Source organism: Eupeodes corollae, chromosome 2 (genome assembly GCF_945859685.1).
Source record: "Eupeodes corollae chromosome 2, idEupCoro1.1, whole genome shotgun sequence".
NCBI classification, from domain to species: Eukaryota; Metazoa; Arthropoda; class Insecta; order Diptera; family Syrphidae; genus Eupeodes; species Eupeodes corollae.
Window position 1 is genome coordinate 63,182,451 of NC_079148.1, and position 25,650 is coordinate 63,208,100.

The 25,650-nt window shown below is 39.0% G+C and overlaps 1 protein-coding gene across 1 annotated transcript in view; it reads left to right on the forward strand.

The window, feature by feature from the left end:
* The window catches only part of LOC129945386 (xenotropic and polytropic retrovirus receptor 1), a 36,241-nt gene that overhangs the window by 4,813 nt on the left and 5,778 nt on the right, over window positions 1-25,650 (forward strand). Inside the window, exons 2-7 of the mRNA XM_056055117.1 lie at window positions 23,078-23,162; window positions 23,242-23,637; window positions 23,686-23,947; window positions 24,017-24,387; window positions 24,441-24,783; window positions 24,859-25,028. Of these exons, the coding sequence (XP_055911092.1) occupies window positions 23,094-23,162; window positions 23,242-23,637; window positions 23,686-23,947; window positions 24,017-24,387; window positions 24,441-24,783; window positions 24,859-25,028 (1,611 nt within the window). The 5' untranslated portion in view covers window positions 23,078-23,093. The remainder of the gene's footprint in view (window positions 1-23,077; window positions 23,163-23,241; window positions 23,638-23,685; window positions 23,948-24,016; window positions 24,388-24,440; window positions 24,784-24,858; window positions 25,029-25,650) is intronic.

Below are 25,650 nucleotides of genomic sequence, written 5' to 3' on the forward strand. Positions count from 1 at the left end.
CGATACACAAAAATATTACGTTTATTATTATGTAGGTTAAACAAAGAATTTCAAAAAGGCACACTTTGGGTAGTTTGATGATTTTTAATTTAAATTTCAAATGATCTATTAATGAGATATCAATACAAAAATCAACACACGTGTATAAATAATTTGTTGTTGATTTAAGTTTAAATAATTTCTTCCAATGAATCACCAAAAAACTAAAAACCTGTTAAGGTTCAACAGAATTTTTACATGACTAAGCATATCTAATTCCCATCGATATTTAAGTTGTTAAAATTGAATTTAATCAAAATAATACAAGTGCTGAATAAAGGCTTGAGAGCAAAAAGTTTTTAAATTTAATTTTATAGTAGAAATTAAATTTACCTCCAGACGTTCTGGGTCTTAATAGGCTAGAAAACCGTGTTCTATCTCTCATCCTGATATAGATACCTTCAATTTTGTAATAGTTGTTGTGGATCTACCGGTCCCTTCCACTTTGAATTTTTTCTTAAAACGGCAGTATAAGTTAAGTTAGGTTAGGTTAGGTTGGGGGGCTGACAGTTGATGTCTTTACTGTCACACTCAGATTAGTCAATACAGATCCATTGTGATACTCGTGAGTATTGCTACTCTAGCTATTAAGAAAAACCTATGTGTTCAGTTAGTCAAGCCATTTAGAGGCTTTGACGAAGTTCAGAATGTTCCTACCTGGCGTACTAGAGAGTTCTTCTAAATCCCCGAAGAAATAGTTGCCAAGCAGTTTCTTCCTTTGATGGGAGAGTGCGGGACAGTGACACAGAAAGTGCGGAGTGTCTTCATGCACCTCCTCGTCACCGCATCCTCTGCTTAGATCATTTGAACTGATTCTCATCTTGTTCATATGATAACCTAACAGATTATGTCCGGTGATTATGCTCACAAGAGATAAGAGAGAAGGTTTGTTAAAACAGGGCCAGATCTTTCTTGTAGTGCCGCAGGTGTCATCTACCTTGATAGTTATTCTTTTTGAAATTTAGGTGCTAACTAGCTGACCTTGGCTTACGTCGAGCATTGACCCTAATCTTGCTTATTCATCAGCTTTCTCGTTGCCTAGTATATCGCTGTGGCCTGGGACCCAGCAGTGTCTAAACAAGCTTGGCTATCAATGTAAAAGGTGATATCAGCTCGTGGTATCGCCATCATTGATACCTTTTAGCAGATGTTGTCACTGCCAGGACCTCCGCTTGGAAGACGCTACTGTAGTTTGGAAGCCTAAGCGATGCGGTTAACTTGAGAGCTTCAGAATAGAAGCCTGCCCCTACACCAGTGTCCATTTTAGAGCCATCGGCATAGATAGGTATTGATGACTCACTGGAGTATGGTATATTATCTATCCATTCCTCTCTGCTTGGGATGGCAGCCTGTAATGGTTTATGAAAATCAGGTTCGGGTAATTTATAGTCTGTTGTACTATGTACTATGACCCATAACTTTATGAAGGATCTGGGCATGTCCTATGGAACTGTTTATCCAGACTTTAGTTTGACTAAGTCTCAGGGCACTTTTGGCCGCAGATTTTTGAACAAGGAGGTCTAGGGGATTAAAGATTGAGCATAACTTCCAGTCCCGCAGTTGGAGTGGACCTCATTGCTCTCGTAATGCCAGTGCACGCAAGTCTTTGAACTTTTGTCAACGTTTTCAGGTTCGTGCGCTTTTCTAAGGCTTACCACTATACCAAATTACCATAGGATAGTATTGGTGCAATTATTGCCGAATACATGCGTCTGATAATTTTAGCGTTTGGTCCCCAGGTTTTCCCGAAAATTCTATTGCAGGAGTAAAAGGCAATCGATGCCTTTTTGAATTTATCTTTGGTATTCAGGCCCCAGGTTAGTTTCTTATCTAAGATCACACACAGATACTTTACGTGATCAGAGATTTTTAGAGGGCAGCCTTTAATTGAAGGTATTTTAAAATCAGGTATTTTGCGCCTGTTATTAAATAGCACTAGTTCTGTTTTAGCTGGTTTGACTGTCAGCCCACAGCTCCTAGTCCATTTGCGTACCAACAAGAGGGCGTATTCGAATTCTATCAACAAAGTGGTAATATTCCCAGCAGAAATTCTTCAATATACAATTTACGGGTCAACAATTTAGAACTTGTCAGCACTTTGATTGCACATAAAACACATTTTATGAACTTCTATCTAATGACATCGCGAACTACTTTCAACAATCTTCCATTTGGAATAAGAACAACAAACAATCTCAACTCTTTCTTAAGAAAAATTAAAGAATGGCTTTTCACCATGGATATGAGCGACATTGAATTGGTTTATAAAGTACGACAATAAATGCAAAAGGATTCTTTTATTTAAACCAATTTTTCAACTTTCTTTAAATTAATTTTGATATCTAAATTTTGTATTTTTGACTTGAATTAATTAAAAATTGCAGAAAAGAACAACTGAAAGTACCCCACGTCAGTTTTTCTCTAGTATGCTTAATTTTTAGCCGGCCACTCAACACTGACATACACATGTTACTGAATGGCTCAGATCTTATTCTTTTTTTTTAAAACTTATCTTCTTGAGTATCTAAAAATATTGTTATTATGTTATTCTGAAGTGAAAATTGAATAAAAAATGATTGAATTGAATTGAATTGAAATTGAATTGTTCACTTATAGTGGGTAGGGACTTGCCAGTCGCTAGTAATGCAAGATCATCAGCGTAGGCTATTATCCTTACTCCACTTGATTTCTATTTAGAAAGTTTTCAAAATAAACGATGTTAGACTAATGGGTCTATAGTCTTTGGCCTCCGTATGGCTCGGTTTACCAGCCTTAGGGATGAAAACTACCTTCACCTCATTTAAGGCTATTATTGAAAATGCTAGCTAGGTGTGGGATGATAAGGTTTATGCTCTTCTGAAGCATCATAGGGCAGATTCCGTCTAGACCAGGAAAAGGAGTGAATGGCCCATTTTATCTTTTCTTCCGTTATAATATCCGATGGTGCTAGGGTCGCTGTATGATACTCTGTTACTGGACTGCGGTTATCAGCTACGCAGCCAGGAAAATGAGTAATCACAAATAGCTCGAGTGTTTCGCTACCGGATTCAGTCCAACTGCCTGTAGGTTTTTTGAGAGATCCTAGAGTGACTGACTGAATCCTTGATCAGAATTTCCCTGAGCCTTGCTGATACATTTGTACTTTCTATTTCGTCGCAGAAGGCCATCCATGAGCTACGTTTTGCTCGTTGTGTTTCGACCTTAAAAATACGTTGACTGGTCTTATAATGTTCCCAATCAGCTTCTTTCCTAGTTCTTTTAGCGACGTTCAAAAGTCTTCTAGTTTCTTTTCTTAAGTTGCCTATTTCATTGGTCCACCAGAGTGGTTTTTTCCTATCTTTTCCCATATGATTGGTGGGACAATTTTTTTCTAAAGCGTGATTCAGAACAACTCTTAGTTTTTCTGAAGCAATATATATGTCGGAGGGATCTTGACTTAGAAGTTTGTCCGGGTTTTGAATCCCCTGTCCTACTTCCCTACACAATACATTCCAGTTTGTTTTCCTGAAATTCCTAATGGGTTTTGGAGTTGCTGGTTTATTTTGTATCAAGAAGCCTATCAGTTTATGGTCTGAGAATGATTCCTCTTTAAGAACATTCCCTTGATCTATTACAATAATTGTTCATGAGCTATTGGTTAGGGTAGCGTCAAGCACTTCTTTTCTATTTTTAGTTACAAAAGTGGTCTAGTATAAATTCAAAAAGAGACTCACCTCTATTGTTGATATCGGTACTGCCCCATTGGGTGTGATGGAGTTTGTATCACAGCTCTTCTGCTCCGTCATGCGGCATATAGCACGATGTCAGTATCAGTGGTGGGAGCCCCTTCCTTTCAAGTTTTACAGCACACTGGTCTGTATCACTGTAATTTGCTGAAAGAAAGAGATTAAACTTCTTCCTGGCTAAAATACAGGATGTGATCTTACAGAAGACAGAAAAAGAACATCAGTTCCACCAGTTCTACAGCTTTGTGCAACATTAAATCTCCTAGCCAGTGGGAAGTACCAAACCAATGTTGGAACAAATGTGTTGCTAAGTATGGCACAGACAACAGTGCTCAAGTTCTTTCGTCGAAAGTTAAGTCTCCTGGAAAATAAGTATTATCCGCAATGGATTAAATTTGATAGCTCTTAATTTGGAGACAGCCAGGAGTATTATGAGAACTCATAAAGTTGGTCAAAATCTCAGTCTGTTTTTTATTTATTGACATATTATTCTGTTTTTCCATTTTTCTAACACAAAAATCACTCCCGACGATCACTAATTTCTGTCGAGTGAAAACTTTTGTTTCAAACGTTAGTTTGAAGTTTGTGTGCTACCGAATCTGGCGAAAGAATCGAGGACACTCGATTGAACCAAAATGTGTGCTGCCAATGCTCGATTGTATCGACTAAACTGGGTTGTATCAAGTTACGTGCTGGCACCCCTGATGAAGAGGTGGTTTTAGTGGTTAAGAGTCCCACACTACTTGGTGTCAAATACTACCAAGTGTCTTTTGAAGATTTCCTCCTGTCAAAAAAAAAAAATCACATCTTTTACTGCACGAAAAATCGAACCAAACTTTTCAGAAAAAATAAACGATCTATGTATAGTCAGCTGTGTCTTCTCTTCTGTTTCCGAATTTATAAAAAAAAATAAAAGAAAGTACTCAAAAAACGCCCAATGTTTAAAGTTCATCACAATTTGCAAATTTGTAGGTCGCGCTTTATGACAACTGATATCATAAAATATCTTAAAGTAGGTAAGAAACCGACCTACCGCTTGGTTGTGGTTCAGTCATTCATCATTTCTTCGCTGTGAATCACAATCCAAATTTACCCCGCTTAAGAGGAACCTTTGCTAACTTTATCTGAGGTAGGTAACCAACAAATAACCAGTTTAATGATCAGCTTAATGATTGTCTTTTTGATGTTCGTCAGCGATTCTTAAGATACACACAGATATAAATTACTTTTAAACAAAGAATGGAACTTTTTTATTCACAACAGTTTTCAAAAATATCGATGTAAATCAAAAAAATAAAAAATGATTCCGTTGAATGATTCAATTTCAAGACACTAAATAATCTCTTGCCATCATTTTTGTGCTGCAGACGGAACCACTTGTATGCATTTTATTTTAAATTTTGAATGCAGTTTCTTTTTTTGGAATTTTTATACAAAACTGTTTTCGTATCCAAACCGAAACGATCTATTTTCGTAGAAATAATTTTATTTGAGTAAGTACGAGGTGCCTATGTACATATTTGTGCACTTTATTTTATTTATAAGGGAAATGATCGTCAGTGAGTGCAATTAGCCATTTAAATGTCAATTTTTGAAATTGATAACTTTAAAAAGTATATTTTATTTACATTCACTTTTGTTGTTTTTAAAAATAACTTGAAGAAATTAAAGGCACACAAAAAGTCAAGAAAGAATCAAGATAAAAATAATTTTGAGTAAATAAACATAATTATAAAGTATATGATAAAATTTAAGGACAAAATATTAACACTTTGACATTTAAGTTCATAAAAGATTAATGAGAATATTTTGAGAATTCATATAATGTACGTATTTGTGAAAGTCATCTAAGCCGTTTGAATTTATATAAATTTAAAGACAAACTAAAATTTTAGATTCGTTTAAATAATTTATCATGATGTTTACACTTTTAAGTAGGTAATTGAAAGACTTTTTACGATATAAGAAATGACAAAAATAAATGAACAATTTTTGTTTTTATTGTTTTCAACTTAAAGTCTGTTTACATAAGCTTTTGAAGTAATTAAAACAGAAATAGTTCTGTATTTAAGCAAAGACATTTTATATCGCTCTCGTGTTTTTTTTTAAATTATACGAAAACTAACAATTTGAAGTTCAAATGGTAGACATGTGCATTCAAGAGGACACAAGCGTCCACAGGCTTTTCTCAAAAGCCACCTCTGTCTATCAATCCTGCTCTCACCTCCCCGCGGTGAACATCGGGTACCTCAACTGGAGATTGGGTTCCAACCCCAGTTCCAAACGAGAGAGGGGGGAGAGGTGTTTCCACTAAGGCACCTCTCCTTATCCAGACGGCAGCAGCCGAATTCTCGAGATGGAACGGTGGCGTCTACAGTTCCAGTAAGGTTGAACTACTTAGTGAATACCTTTTAGGGCTTCTTCGACATATTCGGAGCCTAGGCCTGTAAATAGCGGTTTATCCGGCTCCCCATCCTTGGAGTTATACTTTGGATCTGGCCCTCCAGGTTCGGGGTTGTGCTGTCGGGGTGACTTTTGGCCACGTAAAAGTTTTCATAGTTGCGAAGCACCAACAAGCCTCGGATACGGACGGATTTACTGCTGACAAAAAATGCAAGCGAATTAAGGGCAACGAACTTCGAATATGCACGTGGAATATTAAGTCCCTTAACAGACCACGTGCGGTCGAAGAATTAGCGGAGGCCCTAGACCGCTATAAAGCAGACATCACCGCCATGAAGGAAATACGATGAGAACGGTCGGGCAAAAAGAGGATGAATAACTGCGATATTTACTATGGTGACTGCTACCACGAAAACCAACATTGGAGCCAGACTTAGGCAAGAAGTCTTGAGCTATAGGTGCATCAATGAACGCCTCATGTCCATACGCATCAAGGCTAAGTTCAACAATATTAGCCTGGTATGCGCGCACCCCTCCACAGAAGAGAAATACGACATCACCAAAGATATGTTCTTCGAGCTCCTGGACAAAACATATCAGCAGTGTCCTAGCTACGATATTAAAATACTCCTGTGCGATTTTAATGCCAAGCTAGGAAGGAAAGACATCTTTGGCGGACAACACTTCCGACAACGGATTCAGGCTCATAGATTTTGCTGCAGGCCGAAACGTCATAGTAGCCAGTACGCGTTTTCCACACCTCAACATCCACAAAGGAACTTGGACTTCTCCAGATCATTCTACCGTTAACCAGATTGACCATATTGCGATCGACGCCAGACACTCTTCCAGCATCATGGATGTACAAACTTTCCGAGGAGCTAACATCGCCTCGGACCACTACCTCGTTGTAGCCAAGGTAGCACTTCGGATTTCCAGACCCAAGGCAAAACAAGGAGGTGCTGGGAAAAGGTACAACGTCGAACGGCTACAATCGCCAGAGATCGCCAAATCCTTTTCCGACCGAGTTACAAGTAACCTCTCTCGAAGTTCTCTGTCGCCAACACAATGTATCGAAAACCAGTGGCAACATTGCCAAGATGCAATCAGAGCAGCCGCATCTGCAGCCAATCAACAGGCACGCAAAGTAGCGCTGCATAAAAGGACGAGAGCTGCTCATGAGCTCTATGAGCAGAAGAGGCGAGAGGCGCCGACTTCTCATAAGGAAAAAGAGAGGGCATGAGAAGCGTGCGGTCGAAGATGTTGAGAGGTTTAAAAGCAGAAAGGAAGTTCGAAAGTTTTATGAACAGGTGAAACGAAATTCACAGGTACATAAACCTAGAACCGATGGCTGCAAAGACGAAAGTGGAAACATCATAGTGGAACCGCAGTCAATGCTAAGGACTTCTGCAGACTGTATAACGGCGACGACGAACTGAATTCCGCTGTCAGGCAGGATGATCCATTCAACATAGACGACGAAAGCCAACAATCCCGTATTCCCGACTTAGATGAAATAAAGATTGCCATATTTAAGCTCAAGTCTAATAAAGCCGCTGGAGCTTGAACGCCGAGCTCTTTAAAGCAGCTGGAGATAAGTTGGTTGGAAGCATGCACCAACTTATCTGTAAGATATGGACGGAAAAAATCATGCCCGATGAATGGAACCTCAGTATTGTTTGCCCGATCCTGATCCTGAAAAAAGGAGACCCTCTAAACTGCACCAACTATAGAGGAATCAGTCAACTTAACATCGCCTATAAAATCTTCTCTGCCATAATATGTGAACGTCTAAAGCCCATCGTCAACAACCTGATAGGTCCTTATCAGTGTGGTTGTAGACAACGAAAGTCCACAATTGATCAAATATTCACATAACGGCAGATCCTGGAAAAACTCAAGGTCACTAAATCGACACCCACCATCTTTTCATCGATTTCAAGGCCGCATATGACAGCATCTACAGGGACGAGCTGTATAGAGCCATGTCTTGTTTCGGCATCCCTGCCAAACTCGTCCATTTGTGCAGGAAAAGAATGGAGAATTCACGCAGCCCCATAAAGGTTGGAAACAACTTAACAGAACCTTTCGATGTCAAAAAAGGTTTTAGACAAGATGATGCGCTGTCATGTGATTTTTTTAACATCGTGCTTGAAAGAATAGTGCAGAGCTCACACGTCAACACTAGAGGCACTATCTTTCAAAAGTCTGTCCAATTTCTGGCATATGTTGATGACATTGACATAATCGGAAGAACTCAGCGTGATGTCAATGGGGCTTTTGTGATTATTGAGGCAGAGGCGGCAAAAATGGGTTAAACGGTTAATGAGGGCAAAACAAAGTACATGCTGTCGTCAAGAAAGGACATACAACACCGACGTCTTGGTAAAAACGTCACAATCGACAGACGTAACTTTGAGGTAGTCATTAGTCAAGGACTTCGTCTACCTATGCTCCGCTGTAAACGCAGAAAACAACACCAGCGCTGAGATCAAACGCAGAATAACTCTTGCTAACCGCTGTTTCTTTGGACAAAGAAAGCAATTGAGGGACCAAAGTGTTGCTATATAAGGCCCTTATCATCCCCGTCCTGCTATACGGTGCAAAAGCATGGACCATGACACAAGCGGATGAAAGCACCTTCGGTCGGTTCGAGAGAAAAGGTCTTCGTGTGATCTAGTGTCCCGTATGCATCGAAAGGGAGTGGAGGAGAAGATAGAACGACGAGCTGTACGGGCTGTACAGCGACGTAGACTTAGCCAGAAGGATAAAAGTCCAACGACTAAGATGGCTGGGTCACAATGCTCTGGCCCGGAAAGTCTTGGAGTCCACACCCACAGGACAGCGCAGTAGAGGAAGACCGCGGATCAGGTGGCGCGCACAAGTGGAAGGTGACCTCACCCAACTTTTGTATTTAAATACCGAAAGATTAATTTCATTTAGAAATCTTACCGTGCAGCTGATTGTAAAACTTACTTTGTAGCCAAAATGTTTACACTACGTCGGAGGGGAAATTCTAAATACTTTTGAAGCCAATCAGAATCCCTTGACTTCGTAGCTTTGTGAATGCGACCATTGACTTACTTATTGTTCACCCATTCTTATTAAAATTTAGACATGGGGTCATATTAATATAGTCTGTGCTTACATTGTTCCACCACTCCATCAGTTTCCTTTACATAAATGTCAAGGTCCAGGTAGAATACTGAGTATTGCTTCCATTTCGGCAATGAGAGTGGTCCACATCGCTCCTGTTATGCCTATGCCTCTGCCTGCAATTTTCTGTATCCTGGTGAGAGTTTTTAGATTTTTAGCGTTCTCTAACGCATTCCAGTATACCATATTTCATTCATAGTATGATTTTAGAATTTGGTCTCCATCTTTTGCTTAAGACCCGATTGCATGTGTAGAATTTGATCTGCGCTTTTTGGATATCTTCATTGCATTTGGACCGCTGTTCAGCTTTTTATCTAGGATCATTTTATCTTTGATCTCTGTGCCACCTAGTTCGCTATTGATCTGTCTATGCTTTAGCATGATCCAGTGTATAATAGGTTGTTCTATTTCTAGACCCGTGAGAGCTTGGTTGATAGAAAATTTCCAATATGGGCACGGAAAATAAACCCAAGGCAGCTCATTAGTTTTTCAGGTGTAATGAATTTTATAAAAAAAAACTAAATTAAATTGTGCACTAAATGAATACATAAATTAAAAAGTTCAGCTTTGAATTGAATAAAAGAACATGATCAGTTGTCATTTTGACATAAGTACACTTGACTTGAAAGCTAAGGAGATTTTTACTGACTAACTTTAAAGTCACTTTCTGATAAAGTTGCATTAACTGGAAGGCAATTTTTTGACAGCTAACCAATCAAATAATAAAAACTTGCCTTACCTTCAAGATGTCATCTAAATATGCCAATTGTAAGATCTGTCAATCGTCTGTCAATTAGGGTGACAAAAATTTGTACTATCATTTATCGATTTAATAAGTTAGATTTATTCGAAATATCTAAAAAATTGTGTCCAATGGAAAATCATATTTGTCTCAATTTAACAATCAATTATAAATTAACGTTTTTTTACAGTTAACAGTCCATCCATCAACTGTTATTGGTCTGCGATTTAATCAATAACCGACATATGTATACCCATCTGTATCTATAAAAGTTTATAGGTATCTCTTAAAAAATTGATATATGATAAGAAGGTTATCCCTAGTATTCAAACGTATAATTAATCATAACACAATTTGATATGATGACAAATGGAAAACTATGTAGGTTGGTTTATAGATAAAATGTAGAACACAAATTATTATTATTATCTTATAAATTCTAAATTGTAACATCTGCTCACCTTGTTTCGTATAGAGTTGTGTTGTAAAATTGACGCTCAGACCCTTTTATAAGTGGAGAATTTTGTCAAATGATTAGTTAAGTAAATTCCGACCAATTAAACTCAGGTTTGTATTATAATTTAATAAATGTTGTTGTAGTTCTTCGACGACTTGAATTTATGCCGATGGGGACATTTAAAAGAAAGTTTGGAGAGTCTTTCTGCCCTTTGTCTATCTTAAGGTGGGGTACTTTTAAGTTGGTAGGAAACATATCAAACTTTGCTGTCATTTAAAGTGTCAACGTATTATTTAACCCATGGTGACGCAAATTTGACTTTCATCAATGGTGACGCCGGTCTCATGTGTTAATAATATTTCGCGTTTTTTTAAAAATATATGTTCCTTGACATTAAAACAATGATATTAAATCAACAGAAGCTCTTTTATTACAATACACAAATTCAACAAAAAACAATAACGGAGAAGAAATTAATTCGCATTTATTCGCACACCCGGTCTCATAGACCACTAATCCACCATTGGCGGGTTAAATTTGCGCAATTTACTAATATGACGGAAGATTGTTTAAAGAAAGTCATCTCACGAAAATTATGAACTTATTTTAGAGTTATAAACGATCTTTTAGATATTTTATTGTTTTAAGGACTTTCATATCGTCCACATAGATTAAAATGTTACCATAGCTTACACAAAGAAGTTCATCATTGAAAGCTAAGATAAATAGTTACTTACTTACTTACTTACTTACTTAAGGTGGCGCTACAGTCCTGTGTGAACTAGGGCCTCACCCAACAAACTTCTCCATCTAGCTCGGTCCCTAGTTAGATGTCTGGCTAAGTCTACGTCGCTGTACAGCCCGTACAGCTCGTCGTTCCATCTTCTCCTCCACTCCCTTTCGATGCATACGGGACCGTAGATAGGTTAGGTTAGGTTATAGTGGCTGTCCAAGATGGAACGGACACACTTAGGCCAGTTTAATGGCCCATTGTGATACCACATGAATCTTGAGGCTTCCTCCTAAGCTCAATGGAACCAGTTAGAGTCTCTTACGAAACGTGAGAGGCTGATTATCCCGATATGATTTAGATCGTTTAGATCGTTAAAGAAGAATTCTCCTAGGCAACTCCTGCGCTTTCGAGCTAGAGCAGGGCATGTGCAGAGAAGATGAAGAACCGTTTCTTCCTCTTCCTCGTCCATACAGCTTCTGCAAAAGTCATTTGAGAATACGCCTAGTCTCATGGCGTGCTTTCCTATTAGACAGTGTCCGGTTATGACACCTATTATCGAGCTTATATGCGATCTGCTTAGAGAGAGCAAGCACCTTGAACGTTTTAAATCCAGTGTTGGCCAGATGTTTTTTGTGGCTTGACACGTGGTGATGTTGGTCCACCTGGTGCCTGCCCTCCTCACAGCGTCTTGCATTAGTAGCAGTTTACAAGTAGCGATTGGTATGCCAGTACTTGCCAAACGTGGTAGGATGGGTTGTACTGTACCGTTCCTGGCGAGTTCATCTGCCTTACAGTTACCTGGAATGTCTCTATGGCCCGGCACCCAGCAAAGGTGAATATTAAACTGTTGTGCCATCTCCATTAGAGATGATCGACAGTTATGGACTGTTATAGAGTTTGTAGAGACTGAGTCCAGAGATTTGATAGCGGCCTGGCTGTCGGAGAAAATACGGATATCAGATGTTGATATCACGTTTTCTTTGAGCCAAGACAAGACTTCCTTAATCGCCAAAAGTTCCGCCTGGAACACGCTACAATGATTGGGAAGGCGGAATGAGAGACTTAATTTCAGTCGTTCAGAGTACACACCACCACCAACCCCTTCTTTGGTCTTTGAGCCATCTGTGTAAAAGTGGATTGACTCATCCTCTAAGAATGTCCTATCCTCCCAAAAAGATCTGGTAGGTATAGAAATCTGGAAATTCCTATCGAATTGTAGTTGGGGGATGGTGTAGTCTGTGTGCTTTGGAATTGATTCTAAGTACCTTAGAATTACGGAGTGGCCAATGTTGTTGTTAGTCCACTGCGACGAAGCATTGAGGCGGATAGCAGAGCTTGCAGCTATTTGTTTACTAAATATGTCAAGAGGTGTAAGGTAGAGCAAGGTGTCCAGTGCCGCAGACGGGGTCGTGCGAAGCGATCCGCTTATACATAGGCAGGCTGAACGTTGAACTTTATTCAACTTATCCCTGTTTATACCTTTCTCTAAAGCAGTCCACCATACTGCCACACCGTACGTTAAAATCGGTCTGATTACCGATGTGTATAGCCAATGCGTGATTCTGGGTTGTAAACCCCATTTATTACCAATAGCTTTTTTGCAAGAAAAGAGAGCTACAGTAGCTTTTTTGACTCTTTCCTGTATGTTGCGTTTCCAATTTAGTTTTTTGTCTAAGACAAGACCTAGGTATTTGGCCTCGTCTGAGAATTTTAATTGGATTCCTTTAATGTAAGGAGGGTTGACAAATGGAATTTTGTATCTCCTCGAAAATAAGACCAGATCGGTTTTGTGTGGGTTAACACCCAGTCCACACCGATCAGCCCAGAGTATTAGTCTGTCCAAGGCATTTTGTAAGAGTTCTTTTAGGATATTAAGATGCTTTCCTGAAACTGCTATAGCAACGTCGTCCGCATAGGCTATCACTCTGAAACCCTCCGCATCCAGACTAGTTAGTATTTCATTCACCACCAGGTTCCAGAGGAGAGGGGATAGAACACCACCTTGCGGTGTCCCTCTACTAACGAATCGTCTACTAGAAGAGTTGCCCAGTTTTGAATTAATTATTCTGCTAGTAAGCATTAAATGAATTAACTCCCGAAGCGAACTCTCTACATTTAGAGATGTCAGTGCAGAAGTGATTGCAGATGTGTCCACGTTGTTAAAGGCACCTTCGATGTCAAGGAAAGCAACCATAGTGAACTCTTTATGATGGAGGGAATATTCGATGGTGCGTACTAAAGTGTGTAACGCTGTTTCCACCGATTTACCCTTACAGTAGGCATGTTGAGACGAAGACAGAAGTCTTGTATCGATACGTGCCCTTAAATGGATATCGATCAATCTTTCCAGGGTCTTAAGAAGGAATGATGATAGACTTATAGGTCGTAAATCTTTAGGATTAACTTGGGAGCATTTACCTGCTTTAGGTATAAAGACAACTTTAACTTCTCTCCATGCCGAGGGAACATGGACCAGGTAAAGACAGCTGGTAAAAATTGCCTCAAGGATTGGTGCAATTATATCAGAGGCTTTTTGTAATTCTGCTGGTATTATTCCATCTGGTCCTGCAGCTTTAAATGGTTTGAAGCTGTTGAGAGCCCATTGTAACTTATCCTTTGTGATCAGACCTTGTGGATATGTTGTATTTGAACTTGAACGTGCAAAGCTGTTGCAAGTTTCGGTAAGAGAACTACCAGGAAAGTGAGTGTCCAATAGTAGGTTCAGTGATTCATTACTTGAATTAGTCCAGGAGCCGTCTGCATTTTTCAAGCAGCTTGGCATAGCTGGATTAGTTGAAAGAATTTTCCGTAACCTAGAGGCTTCAGAAGTTTCTTCTATCATGCCACAGAAGGATCGCCAAGAAGATCGCTTGGATTTCCTTAGTGCCTTCTTGTAGATTCTTAGGGATTCTTTGTAGGAGTCCCAATAAGAGGCTAGTCTTGCAGCTTTGGCTCGGTTGAAAAGTTTCCTGCATTCCTTCCTGAGCGAGTCAAGCTCTGAGGCCCACCATTGTGGTTTCCTCTTTCCTCTTATGTGTATAAGTGGACAAGAAATTTCTAGCGATCTGTTCATAGCTGAGGTAAGGTCATTGACTTTGTTGTCAAGTTCGTTAGCGTTAGAGGAAGGACTAGATAGTCCAGGTTCTAGTAAACTCTGTAATAAGTTCCTGTAAAAAGCCCAGTCAGTTTTCCGATAGTTTCGAAAAGTCAATGGACTCGGGTTATCATCCACATTTATATTGAACTGGATATATCTATGATCAGAGAACGAGTGTTCTTTGGATACTTTCCAGTCCAAGATCATATGGTGTATACTATCTGAGACAAGAGTTATGTCTAAGACTTCTTGTCGAGTTTTAGTTATGAAGGTTGGTTCATTACCAACATTACTTACTAAGAGGTTAGTACCAAGAATATAATCAAAAAGAGACTCACCTCTGTCGTTGATATTCGTACTGCCCCATACAGTATGATGAGCGTTAGCATCGCTCCCAATAATTAGGCGGATCCTTTGCCTTTCCGCTTCAGACGACTTTCTCCAGGGTTTTTCCAGGGAGAGGGCCAAGGTGGTCATGCCCAAGATACGCCGATACCAGCCAGAAACTTCCTTTGGTTGTTTCTAGCCTAGCTACGGTGGTATCTTTGTCACTGAAACGATGGAGTAAAAATACATTAATGCTACGTTTCACTAGTATGCAAGATCTAGGTTCACCTTTATCTGTCACACAAAGTGTGTAGTATCCAGGAGTCCTGAGTCCTCGAACAACGGATCCTGCAACCCATGGCTCTTGGATCAGGACAATATCTTCCCCGTTAGTCGCCAGACGGAGAAGAAGTGAGGCCGAGGCCTTTATGGAGTGTTGGAGATTAATCTGTACTAACTGCAGCATTTTGGCTACAATTAGGCAGATCAACCTCCACCACGGTTTTGTTTTGATCCTCTGTGTCTGAGGATGAACCCAAGAGTTCGTCCTCGCTCAGAAGGATCATGTTAAGGTCGTCCTCAGTCTCCATTAAGGATGGACTGTCCACGACTTTTGTAGAGGGTGCATTCGCGATTGGAGAGGACAAGAGTGCATCGTCACCCTCTGTTAGGAGAGAAGACGACGTCCCAGGTTCACCAACCGCTAGTTCACCTTCGGTAGTTTTTGGAGGCCCGCTTTCCGCGTTAACCTCATCTTTTTTATATATTCGAATTTTAATGGTTTCGAAACCATAGTTTATGGAGCCCTCGTTTAGGGCTAGAGGAGCCAAGGATTCTTTATTGAGTACCACAATGGCGCTCCTATAAAGACCCTTCACCTCCTCTAGCTTGGCTATTTTCCAGTTATGCGTCGGAAGGGACGGGTTACACACTTTGACCATCTCGAGAATGTCCTCGATACCAGCAGGTTCAATCGGTATCCAGATACGGGCTCTAGGTCTGCTGGGAATGTCTTCCACAGCGACAACCTCGAGCTTCGCACCTGGCCAAACTTCACCTAACCGGCTGACAGCAAGCTTGTAAAGGTCACAAGATCTCTGGTCGCCACAAACCATGAGTTTGACATGGCCTTGATGCCAACCCCCATCGCTTATGGAAGGAAGTGGTCCTGGAAGCTCTCTCAAAATGCTCAAAAAGCCACCCGAGAGCTTAACCTTGACCAACTGCCAACGATCAGCCGATATTGTGCCATCATCATCGCTCCTGTCAATGACCGCAACCACGACTTTGCCCTTCGCGACGTCACTGAAACTAGATTGTTTCCTGATGGGATTGAGGGGGGTGCTCGTGTTATGCACCCGAGGCCGTTTTGGTGTCGGTGCGGCCCCCTCAAGAGATCTTTCTCTTTTGGACGTAGAGTCCTTATTGGATCTATTTGTAGCAATTATGCTTTTGGCCCATTCGACGCTAGCGGTTTGCTGCGGTGTCTTTTCAGCCCCCGATGATGCACCAGAGGCCTTCAAGATTCTCGCCGCATGCCGCCTTTGTCTATAAAGACCTTTAGAGATTTTTCCATTTCTGGAAGTGTTCTCAGTAGTAGTGGTAGGGCCATTTTTCACAACCCTGCCACTACTGAAATTAGGTATCGCTACCTTTTTATTCTCGTTGCTACCAACAGCAGAGGAGGGTCCATGGTTAGCCACTACTCCCTTCTCTGTGTTGGCCGCAAGAGATACGACAGCAGGCTTTGACACCAAGCTGCCGCCCGGTCCTGAAGTGATACCGGTCTCACATGTGTTTTTGTTTTTGTTGTTGGTTTTGTTCATTTTGGTCCCACGAGATGCGAAGAAAAGAGGTCCATCTGCACAGAGATTCGCATGTACAGATAAGGCTAGTTAATCCGGAGGTCGCCAGGTATCCGGATACTCCGTTAGAGACTGGGCTATTTTTGAATTGGGCCCCCAGCCAGGCTGATCATCGGCACGGGTCGTTTAACACCTTAGATCCAGCCCAATAATGATGAGAGGTGGTGGGGAGGAAGAGAAAGGGTGAGGAGTCAGTTGACGTTAATTCATCATTCTGACTTGTAAGGAAAGATTGGGATTCGGTAACAGCAATTCAGCTAGGTTACCTAGAGTGAGAAGGAGTATAGGAGATAGGATCGTTGCTAGCTTTTTCGCCATTACAAACGTGGGAGGTGGGATGGGAGTTGGTGACATAAGCGTAGGCCGGTATGCCTTGTTTATGTGGGAATGGATGATGATTTTGGGAAGGTAGAGGGATAAGAACGTCCTTTAGTTTCAGAACTCATCTGGAGAAAATTCTCGAGAATCATTGACCTTACTCAGCTTCTACAACTCGACAAGTTCGACGTTCAGAGTAGAAGGGGACCGTAGATCACACAAAGACCTTTTCTCTCGAACCGACCGAAGGTGCTTTCATCCGCTTGTGTCATGGTCCATGCTTCTGCACCGTATAGCAGGACGGGGATGATAAGGGTCTTATATAGCAACACTTTGGTCCCTCGAGAGAGGACTTTACCACTCAATTGCTTTCTTAGTCCAAAGAAACAGCGGTTAGCAAGAGTTATTCTGCGTTTGACCTCAGCGCTGGTGTTGTTTTCTGCGTTTACAGCGGAGCCTAGGTAGACGAAGTCCTTGACTACCTCAAAGTTACGTCTGTCGATGGTGACGTTTTGACCAAGACGTCGGTGTTGTATGTCCTTTCTAGACGACAGCATGCACTTTGTTTTGCTCTCATTAACCGCTAAACCCTTTTTGCCGCATCTGCCTAAATACTCACAAAAGCCCCATTGACATCACGCTGAGTTCATCCGATTATGTCAATGTCATCAGCATATGCCAGTAATTGGACAGATTTTTGAAAGATGGTGCCTCTAGTGTTGACGTGTGAGCTCTGCACTATTCTTTCAAGCACGATGTTAAAAAAACCACATAACAGCGCATCACCTTGTCTTAAACCTTTTTAGACATCGAAAGGTTCTGTTAAGGTGTTTCCAACCTTTATGGAGTAGCGTGAGTTCTCTATGGTCATCCTGCACAAAAGGACTAGTTTGGCAGGGATGCCAAAACTAGACATGGTTCTATACAGCTCGTCCCTGTAGATGCTGTCATATGCGGCCTTGAAATCGATGAAAAGATGGTGGGTGTCGATTTGGTGATCTTGGGTTTTTTCCAGGATCTGCCGTAATGTGAATATTTGATGAATTGTGGACTTTCCTGGTCTGAAGCCACACTGATAAGGACCAATCAGGTTGTTGACGAATGGCTTCCAACTTTCACATATCACGGTAGAGAAGATTTTATAGGCCATGTTATATAGACTGATTCCTCTATAGTTGGTGCAGTTTAGAGGGTCTGCTTTTTTCAGGATCGGTCAAACAATACTGAGGTTCCATTCATCGGGCATGCTTTCTTCCGACCATATCAAGCCATCCGTTCCAGCGGCCTTATTAGACTTTAAATATGGCAATCTTGACTTCGTCTAAGTCGGGAGGACGGGATTGTTGGCTTTCGTCGTCTATGTTGAATGGATCATCCTGCCTGACAGCGGAATTCTGTTCTTCGTCGCCGTTATACAGTCTGCAGAAGTGGTCCTTCCATATCCTCAGCATTGACTGCGGTTCCACTAAGATGTTTCCACTTTCGTCTTTCATAAAACTTTCGAACTTCATTCCTGCTTTTAAAACTCTCAACATCTTCGACCGCACGCTTCTCATGCCCTCTCTTTTTCCTTCTGAGAAGTCGGCGTTCCTCTCGCCTCTTCTGCTCATAAAGCTCATGAGCAGCTCTCGTCCTTTTATGCAGCGCCGCTTTGCGTGCCTGTTGTTTGGCTGCATTTGCCTGCCGACATTCCTCATCAAACTAAGGGTTCCTTGTTGGTGGCTGTTTGAAACCCAGCACATCAGAGGCGGCTTCTCTGATTGGATCTTGGAAATGTTGCCAGTGGTTTTCGATACATTGTGTTGGCGGCAGAAAACTTCGAGAGAAGTTACTTGTAACTCGGTCGGAAAAGGATTTGGTGATCTCTGGCGATTGTACCTTCTCCCAGCACCTCCCTGTTCTGCCTTGGGTCTGGAAATCCGAAGTGCTACCTTGGCTACAACAAAATAGTGGTCCGAGTCGATGTTAGCTCCTCGGAAAGTTCGTACATCCATAATGCTGGAAGCGTGTCTGGCGTCGATCGCAATATGGTCAATCTGGTTGACGAAAGATTGATCTGGAGAAGTCCAAGTTCCTTTGTGGATGTTGAGGTGTGGAAAACACGTACTGGCTACCATGACGTTTCGCCCCGCAGCAAAATCTATTAGCCTGAATCCGTTGTCGGAAGTGTTGTCCACCAAAGATGTCTTCCTTTCCTAGCTTGGCATTAAAATCGCCCAGGACTATTTTAATATCGTAGCTAGGGCAGTGCTCATATGTTTTGTCTAGGGGCTCGAAGAACATATCTTTGGTGTTGTCGTCTTTCTCTTCTGTGGGGCGTGCGCGCATATCAGGCTTATGTTGCTGAATTTAGCCTTGATGCGTATGGTCATGAGGGGCTCATTGATGCAGCTATAGCTCAAGACTTCTTGCCTAAGTCTGGCTCCAATGACAAAGCCGCATCGAAATAAGCGCTGTTGGTTTTCGTGGTAGCAGTCACCATAGTAAATATCGCAGTTTTTCATCCTCTTTTTGCCCGGCCCATCCCTTCGTATTTCCTGGATGGCGAAGATGTCTGCTTTATAGCGGTCTAGGGCCTCCGCTAATTCTTCGGCCGCACGTGATCTGTTAAGGGACCTAACATTTCAAGTGCATATCCGAAGTTTGTTGTTCTTTATTCGCTTGCGTTGGTTGTCAGCAGTTAAACCGTCCGTATCCGATGCTTTTCGGTGCTTCGCAACTATGAAAATAGTAGAGGTCCTAAATGACTGCACTAGGGCACTCCTGATTTGTCAATGAAAGGGTTTGAGAAAAACTTCTGTATATAACTTGATAAGGCCTTTCGAACTTATAATAAAGAATAAGAGACAACAAATGTTTTAATTTGTTCGATCACTGCAAATATTATAGAAAAAGTCGTTAAAGTGGTGACATCATCTTTGTGATAAGGTAGGATTTGAAAATATATGGTAAATAACTGTCCTTTAGTTCTAGAACGAAGTTAATGTGCTAGCTTTGTAAAATTGATATAAGCAGAACATAATGGTTTTAATGCTGCTTGACAAGTTTTCTTTGAGCCAGAAGAGGTTTTCAACATATCGTGTGCCTTAAGATAGAACAGAGCAGAGCGGATTTATTTATTGGAGAAAAAATGGCTTTTTTGCATCTATTGACAATTTTGTTTTGTACAGACCAACCGGAAAACAAAAAGGAATCCAATTTCTTATTATTAATTTCATATTTAGTGATATTATAACAATAAGGGTTTGCCATTATGTTCTAAAAATGATTTCGAGCAACAGCCCGCTGCCGCAGTGGCCAGCCAAAAGGCCCAATAATGCTCCATTACCACCCACGGTGACCTTAAATCGATCTGAAAGGTCATGCCACGACGCGAGATAATGCGCTCACCAAAACTTTCCTTGAATAAATTGATAGATCTCCAAAAGAACCATAGTTTTTTGAAAAAAAAAAAAGAATTCAAAAAATAAGTTATTATAGAAAAAACGCTAAACGGATATTTTTGAAAGTCCTTTCAGCAAATCTCGATATAATTATCTGTCTACTGGTTCTTGAGATATTTATTACGAAAAAAGGTATTCCCAACTTACGGACGTTAAGGCATAGGAACGTACGTAGCAAACATAGTAATTTACCTTAAAAGCATGGATTTATATTCTAGGGACTTTAAAATGTCTAGAAATGTTCAAATTCTCAATTTTACAAATCGAACATATTGCAATGGCCAGGTTAAGAAAATAGAAGAGCCCTTATTTGCATTCATCTGCGTTCCTTCTACGTAAATTTTGCCCAAGGCAACAAGTTACTTTTTCAAGTGTTATAAACTGCAAACTCGGAACTTTTCTTCAATCATCTCTTCCTTCAGTTGATCAGCAGTTCAGCTTTTATTTGAATGAAAAATTATGAAAAGCTATCATTTTGACATAAGTAGAATTAACTTGATAGCTAGGGAGATTTTCCTTGACTAACTTTCCAGTCAGCTTTCCAATAAAATTGGCTTATTTGGAAGGCAATTTTCGGCAGCTGGCCAATCAGAAACTAGAACCTTGTCGTACTTTCAAGTACCTTACGTAGTCAGAACCTGCCCATTAACTAACCTAGCTACCTTCTTAACTTCCCCTAGGAAGACATTGTAATGGGTCCGATTTGTAAAATTGAAAATTTTGACATTTCTCGACGTTTCAAGGTCCCTAGAGTCGAAATAAAAGATTTTTAGAAAGATGTCTGCACGTGCGTGTGTACGTACGTTCGTACGTTCGTACGTCCAAACGTCCGTACGTTCGCGACGTTTTTTTCGTCGTCCATAGCTCAAGAACCAGAAGAGATATCGACTTCAAATAAATTTTGTTACACAGATAATAAGGCAGAAAGATGCAGAAAGGGCTCTCAAGAAAATTGCGTGGGTGGTTTTTTTTTTACCATAGCAGTTTGAAAAAAGGTGAAAATTTTGGTTAACCCTAAATATCTTACAAACCAAAAACGCTAGAGACTTGCATTAAATTTTATATAATATATTGTAACGTGATTCCAAAGAAGTATATTTTTTGAAAAAAAAATCCATTTAACGGTTTTTTTTTATAAATCAAAAAAACTGAAAAAAAATTTGTCACCTCCAACATTTTACTACTAAAATATGATTTCATCTCCAAAACAATTTTGTGCAACGAAGAAATAATTTTTTTGACATCTGATTAAATTTTGAAAAAATCGAATTGACAGATTTTTTATAAAAAATTAAAATCTAAAAAAACATAACTCAAAGTTGGTAAAAATTGAATATCGATTCAAATATCTTTTTAAAAAGTTGAAATTTAGGCTTCAAACTTATTTTATCTTATAAGAAATATTCTTTTCAACATTCTGAAAAATGTTGAGAAAAATCGAATTGACAGTTTTTTTACAAAAAATAAAAACCAAAAAAAAAAATAATAGAAGTTGATAAAAATTGATTTTCGACTCAAATATCTTTACAAAACTTTGAGATATTGGCTTTAATTTATTTTTATCTTTCAAAAAATATTGTTGTCAACATTCAGTAAAATTCTGAAAAAAATCGAATTGACAGTTTTTTTTACAAAAAATTAAAAACCGAAACAAATTAATAAAAGTTGGTAAAAAATGATTTTCGACTCAAATATCTTTTCAAAAATTTTAAATATTGGTTTCAAACTTATTTTATCTTGTAAGAAATATTATTTTCAACATTCGATAAAATTTTGATAAAAGCGAATTGTCAGTTTTTTAACAAAAAATAAAACTCTAAAAAAAAAACACTAGAAAACTTGTTAAAAATTTACTTTAGACTCAACAAGCTTTTCAAAAATCACAAATATTGGTTTCAAACTTATTTTATTTCACAGAAAATTTCCGTTTTTTCATAAAAAATAAAATCTACAAAAAATGGTACGCAAATTTGGTAAAAATTGATACGAGTACCAGAACATATAGACAAACTTTTAAGCAAGGCAAATCGACAGACGGGATGGGAAGTTATCAGTGTGGGTCGCATCCCAGACTCGTTTTCTTATTTTGCTTTCAAAGTATGCAGTTGACTGCAAATTAATTCTCTTTTGTTGTCTGAACCTGCCCAATAACTTAACCAAGCGAACATTTAAAAAGTACATTCTTTTTCTTTACGATTGCATTTTTTACGCCACTAGGCCCGCAAAGTTACTATTTATCTATTTTTGTAATAACGACTTTTTGATTCCCAGTTTGTATATTATATTTAATGCTTAAAATCGTCCTCTGACGAGCTAATAAATTACTTAGCTGAGAACTTCTTAAATAACTTTATTTGCATCAACGTTTCAAGGATTTTCAACAACTTTTTCAACATAGAATCTTGCTGTAGCAGTACAATGGATTTTATTTACTGCCTCTTCTCAATAAACGAACTAAATATGAATTTTCTAATTAAATTCTTATCTAAAAAAAATCGTAAAATTTATAATTACATATCTGTTCCATACAAAAAAATTAAAGCAGCTCCAAATGTTGCGTCTCACGACATGCTTAGAGTTGATTTATTGTATTCAACAATGATTCATAGCCCAATGATAAGTCAGTCAGCTTGATGTGATAAGAACCTACACATTATTATCAATACAACTTCTTCAAATCAGTAGATACCCTCTAGTCTAATAAGCCAAAAACAAAAAAGTAAAGTATTCCAAATAAATTAATTTTGTTCTATACAATTTATTCCTCAACAGAATCTAATCCGTCAACATGAAGTTCGCGGAACATCTCTCTGCGCACATAACACCCGAATGGCGAAAGCAATACATAAACTATGAAGTGAGTTAAACAAAAACCCCTGACCTTTCTTCCATATTTTGATATTAATGGATATTTTTTTTTTTTCATTTTAAAACAGGAAATGAAAGCAATGCTGTATATGGCGGTGGAAGAAGCACCAGCCGCTGACAGCGTTGAAGATGATGTACTTAAAAGACATTTTGTAAATTTCGATGAAAGCTTCTTTCATTACTGTGATAAAGAACTTAAAAAGATCAATACATTCTATTCGGAAAAATTGGCCGAAGCGACGAGAAAATTTGCCACTCTCAAAGCTGAGCTAAAAACATGCATGGATGATGCCGAACGATTGGCAAAGAAATCAAAATCACTTAAAAAAGCTGGAATGCCTCATAGAAAAGCCCAAGAACTGAAACTGGCATTCAGTGAATTTTATTTAAGTTTGATTTTGTTACAAAACTACCAGAATTTAAATCACACTGGTTTTCGAAAAATATTGAAAAAACACGATAAAGTAAGTTTTTTTTTTTTTGTGTATATTTTTTAAAATATTAATTTTTAGCTACTTCGTGTTGATGCTGGAGCTAAATGGCGCCAAGACTATGTTGAGGCGTCGCACTTCTTTACCAACAAAGACATTGACAATATAATCAATGACACAGAAACGCTGGTCACAAGTGAACTGGAGTCTGGCGACCGTCAGCGTGCCATGAAACGTTTGCGGGTCCCACCATTGGGCGAGCAGCAGAGTCCTTGGACCACATTTAAAGTGGGATTGTTTTCTGGTAGTTTTATTGTCCTTGGAATTGTGGTTTTCTTATCAGGTATAACACATTTAACATATCCAAAATGATTTGATTTGAGAAAATTTGTCAACTTTTTTTTTCTTATAGTAATTTTTCACGACATCAGCGGAGAAAACTTAAAAGTAACGTTTAGACTGTATCGAGCCCCATTACTTATTATCGAATTTATTTTCCTAATTGGAGTTAATATTTATGGATGGCGATCGTCTGGTGTAAATCATGTACTTATTTTCGAATTGGATCCTCGAAATCATCTCTCGGAGCAACATTTGATGGAACTGGCGGCAATTTTTGGTGTCATTTGGACCCTTAGCATGTTGAGTTTTGTGTATAGCTCTAGTTTGAGTATACCTGCCTACGTGAATCCTCTAACCCTGACTGTAATAATGTTGGTATTTCTACTTAACCCATTCCATGTCCTACATCATGATGCAAGATTCTGGTTATTGAGGATTTCTGTAAGTCTCATTTTTAAATTCTCGATTCAGTTGATAGAAATTAGTAATTTCAGGGCCGTATGGTAGCAGCACCATTTTTCCATGTTGGCTTTGCTGATTTCTGGCTGGGTGATCAATTGAACTCTCTTGTAACTGCTTTGCTTGATTTTGAGTATCTAGTTTGTTTCTATATAACCAATGGTGATTGGGCACAAGCAAATAATACATCTATCTGCCTGGAAAAGGACTTCATTATACGACCCATATTCAATTGTCTGCCAGCTTGGTTTCGTTTTGCTCAGTGTTTGCGTCGTTATCGAGATTCCAAAGAAGCTTTTCCGCATTTAGTGAATGCTGGCAAATATTCAACTACATTTTTAGTTGTGATATTTGCAACACTGCGCTCATTCTATGCAGGTTAGTAAAACTTTAATTATTATTAATTCTGTAATTTAATAAATTATTTTTTGTTTTTATTAAATTCGAAAAAAGTTAATTATTCGAATACATTCGATAATCCTTACACATGGATGTGGATGATTAGTTCAATTGTTTCATCACTCTATTCATACACTTGGGACATCAAAATGGATTGGGGCTTGTTCGATAAGAATGCTGGAGAGAATAAATTTTTACGAGAAGAAATTGTTTATTCATCAACGGTAAGTCGTACATTAGAATTTAATTTGAATTTTGTTTAGTAATTTTGTAATGGACCGTTACTCCAATTGGTACAACTCTCAAAAAATCTATTTGCAATTGGTTCCTAAATTTATGGTAGTGAAAAGGAAAGCAGATTTTTCATGTAAGGGGTTAGACTTAATTTAATATTTTTGAACACAGCATGTTTGATTTTCGTGAATACATTTTATACACATAGCTTCTCAGTCTTGTCGCTTGACTGATTACGCCATGCCTTCTAACTTACCTCTTTAATCAAATACAATTCCTTTTGAAGAAAAAGTAGATATCTATAACTAATACATACATATACCATTCTTCAAAAAAAGCTATAATAAAATAAATGAAGTAAGCCCACAAACTGAAAAGATTCCTGATAGATCAAAGGGATTTTGATGATAATTTCAGCGAAAGTAAATTTTTCCATCTGGGTACCATGAAATGGTAGTTATTTATTTAATGTGGGGGTATAAATTTGAGACTTCATGCAGTATCTGAAAAATGAGAGAAGAAGAAATGTAGATGCCCTCACATTAGGTATAATTTCAAACTCATTATCCTAAAAAATATGAACCATGTTATGTAATTATATGTTTAAGTTTA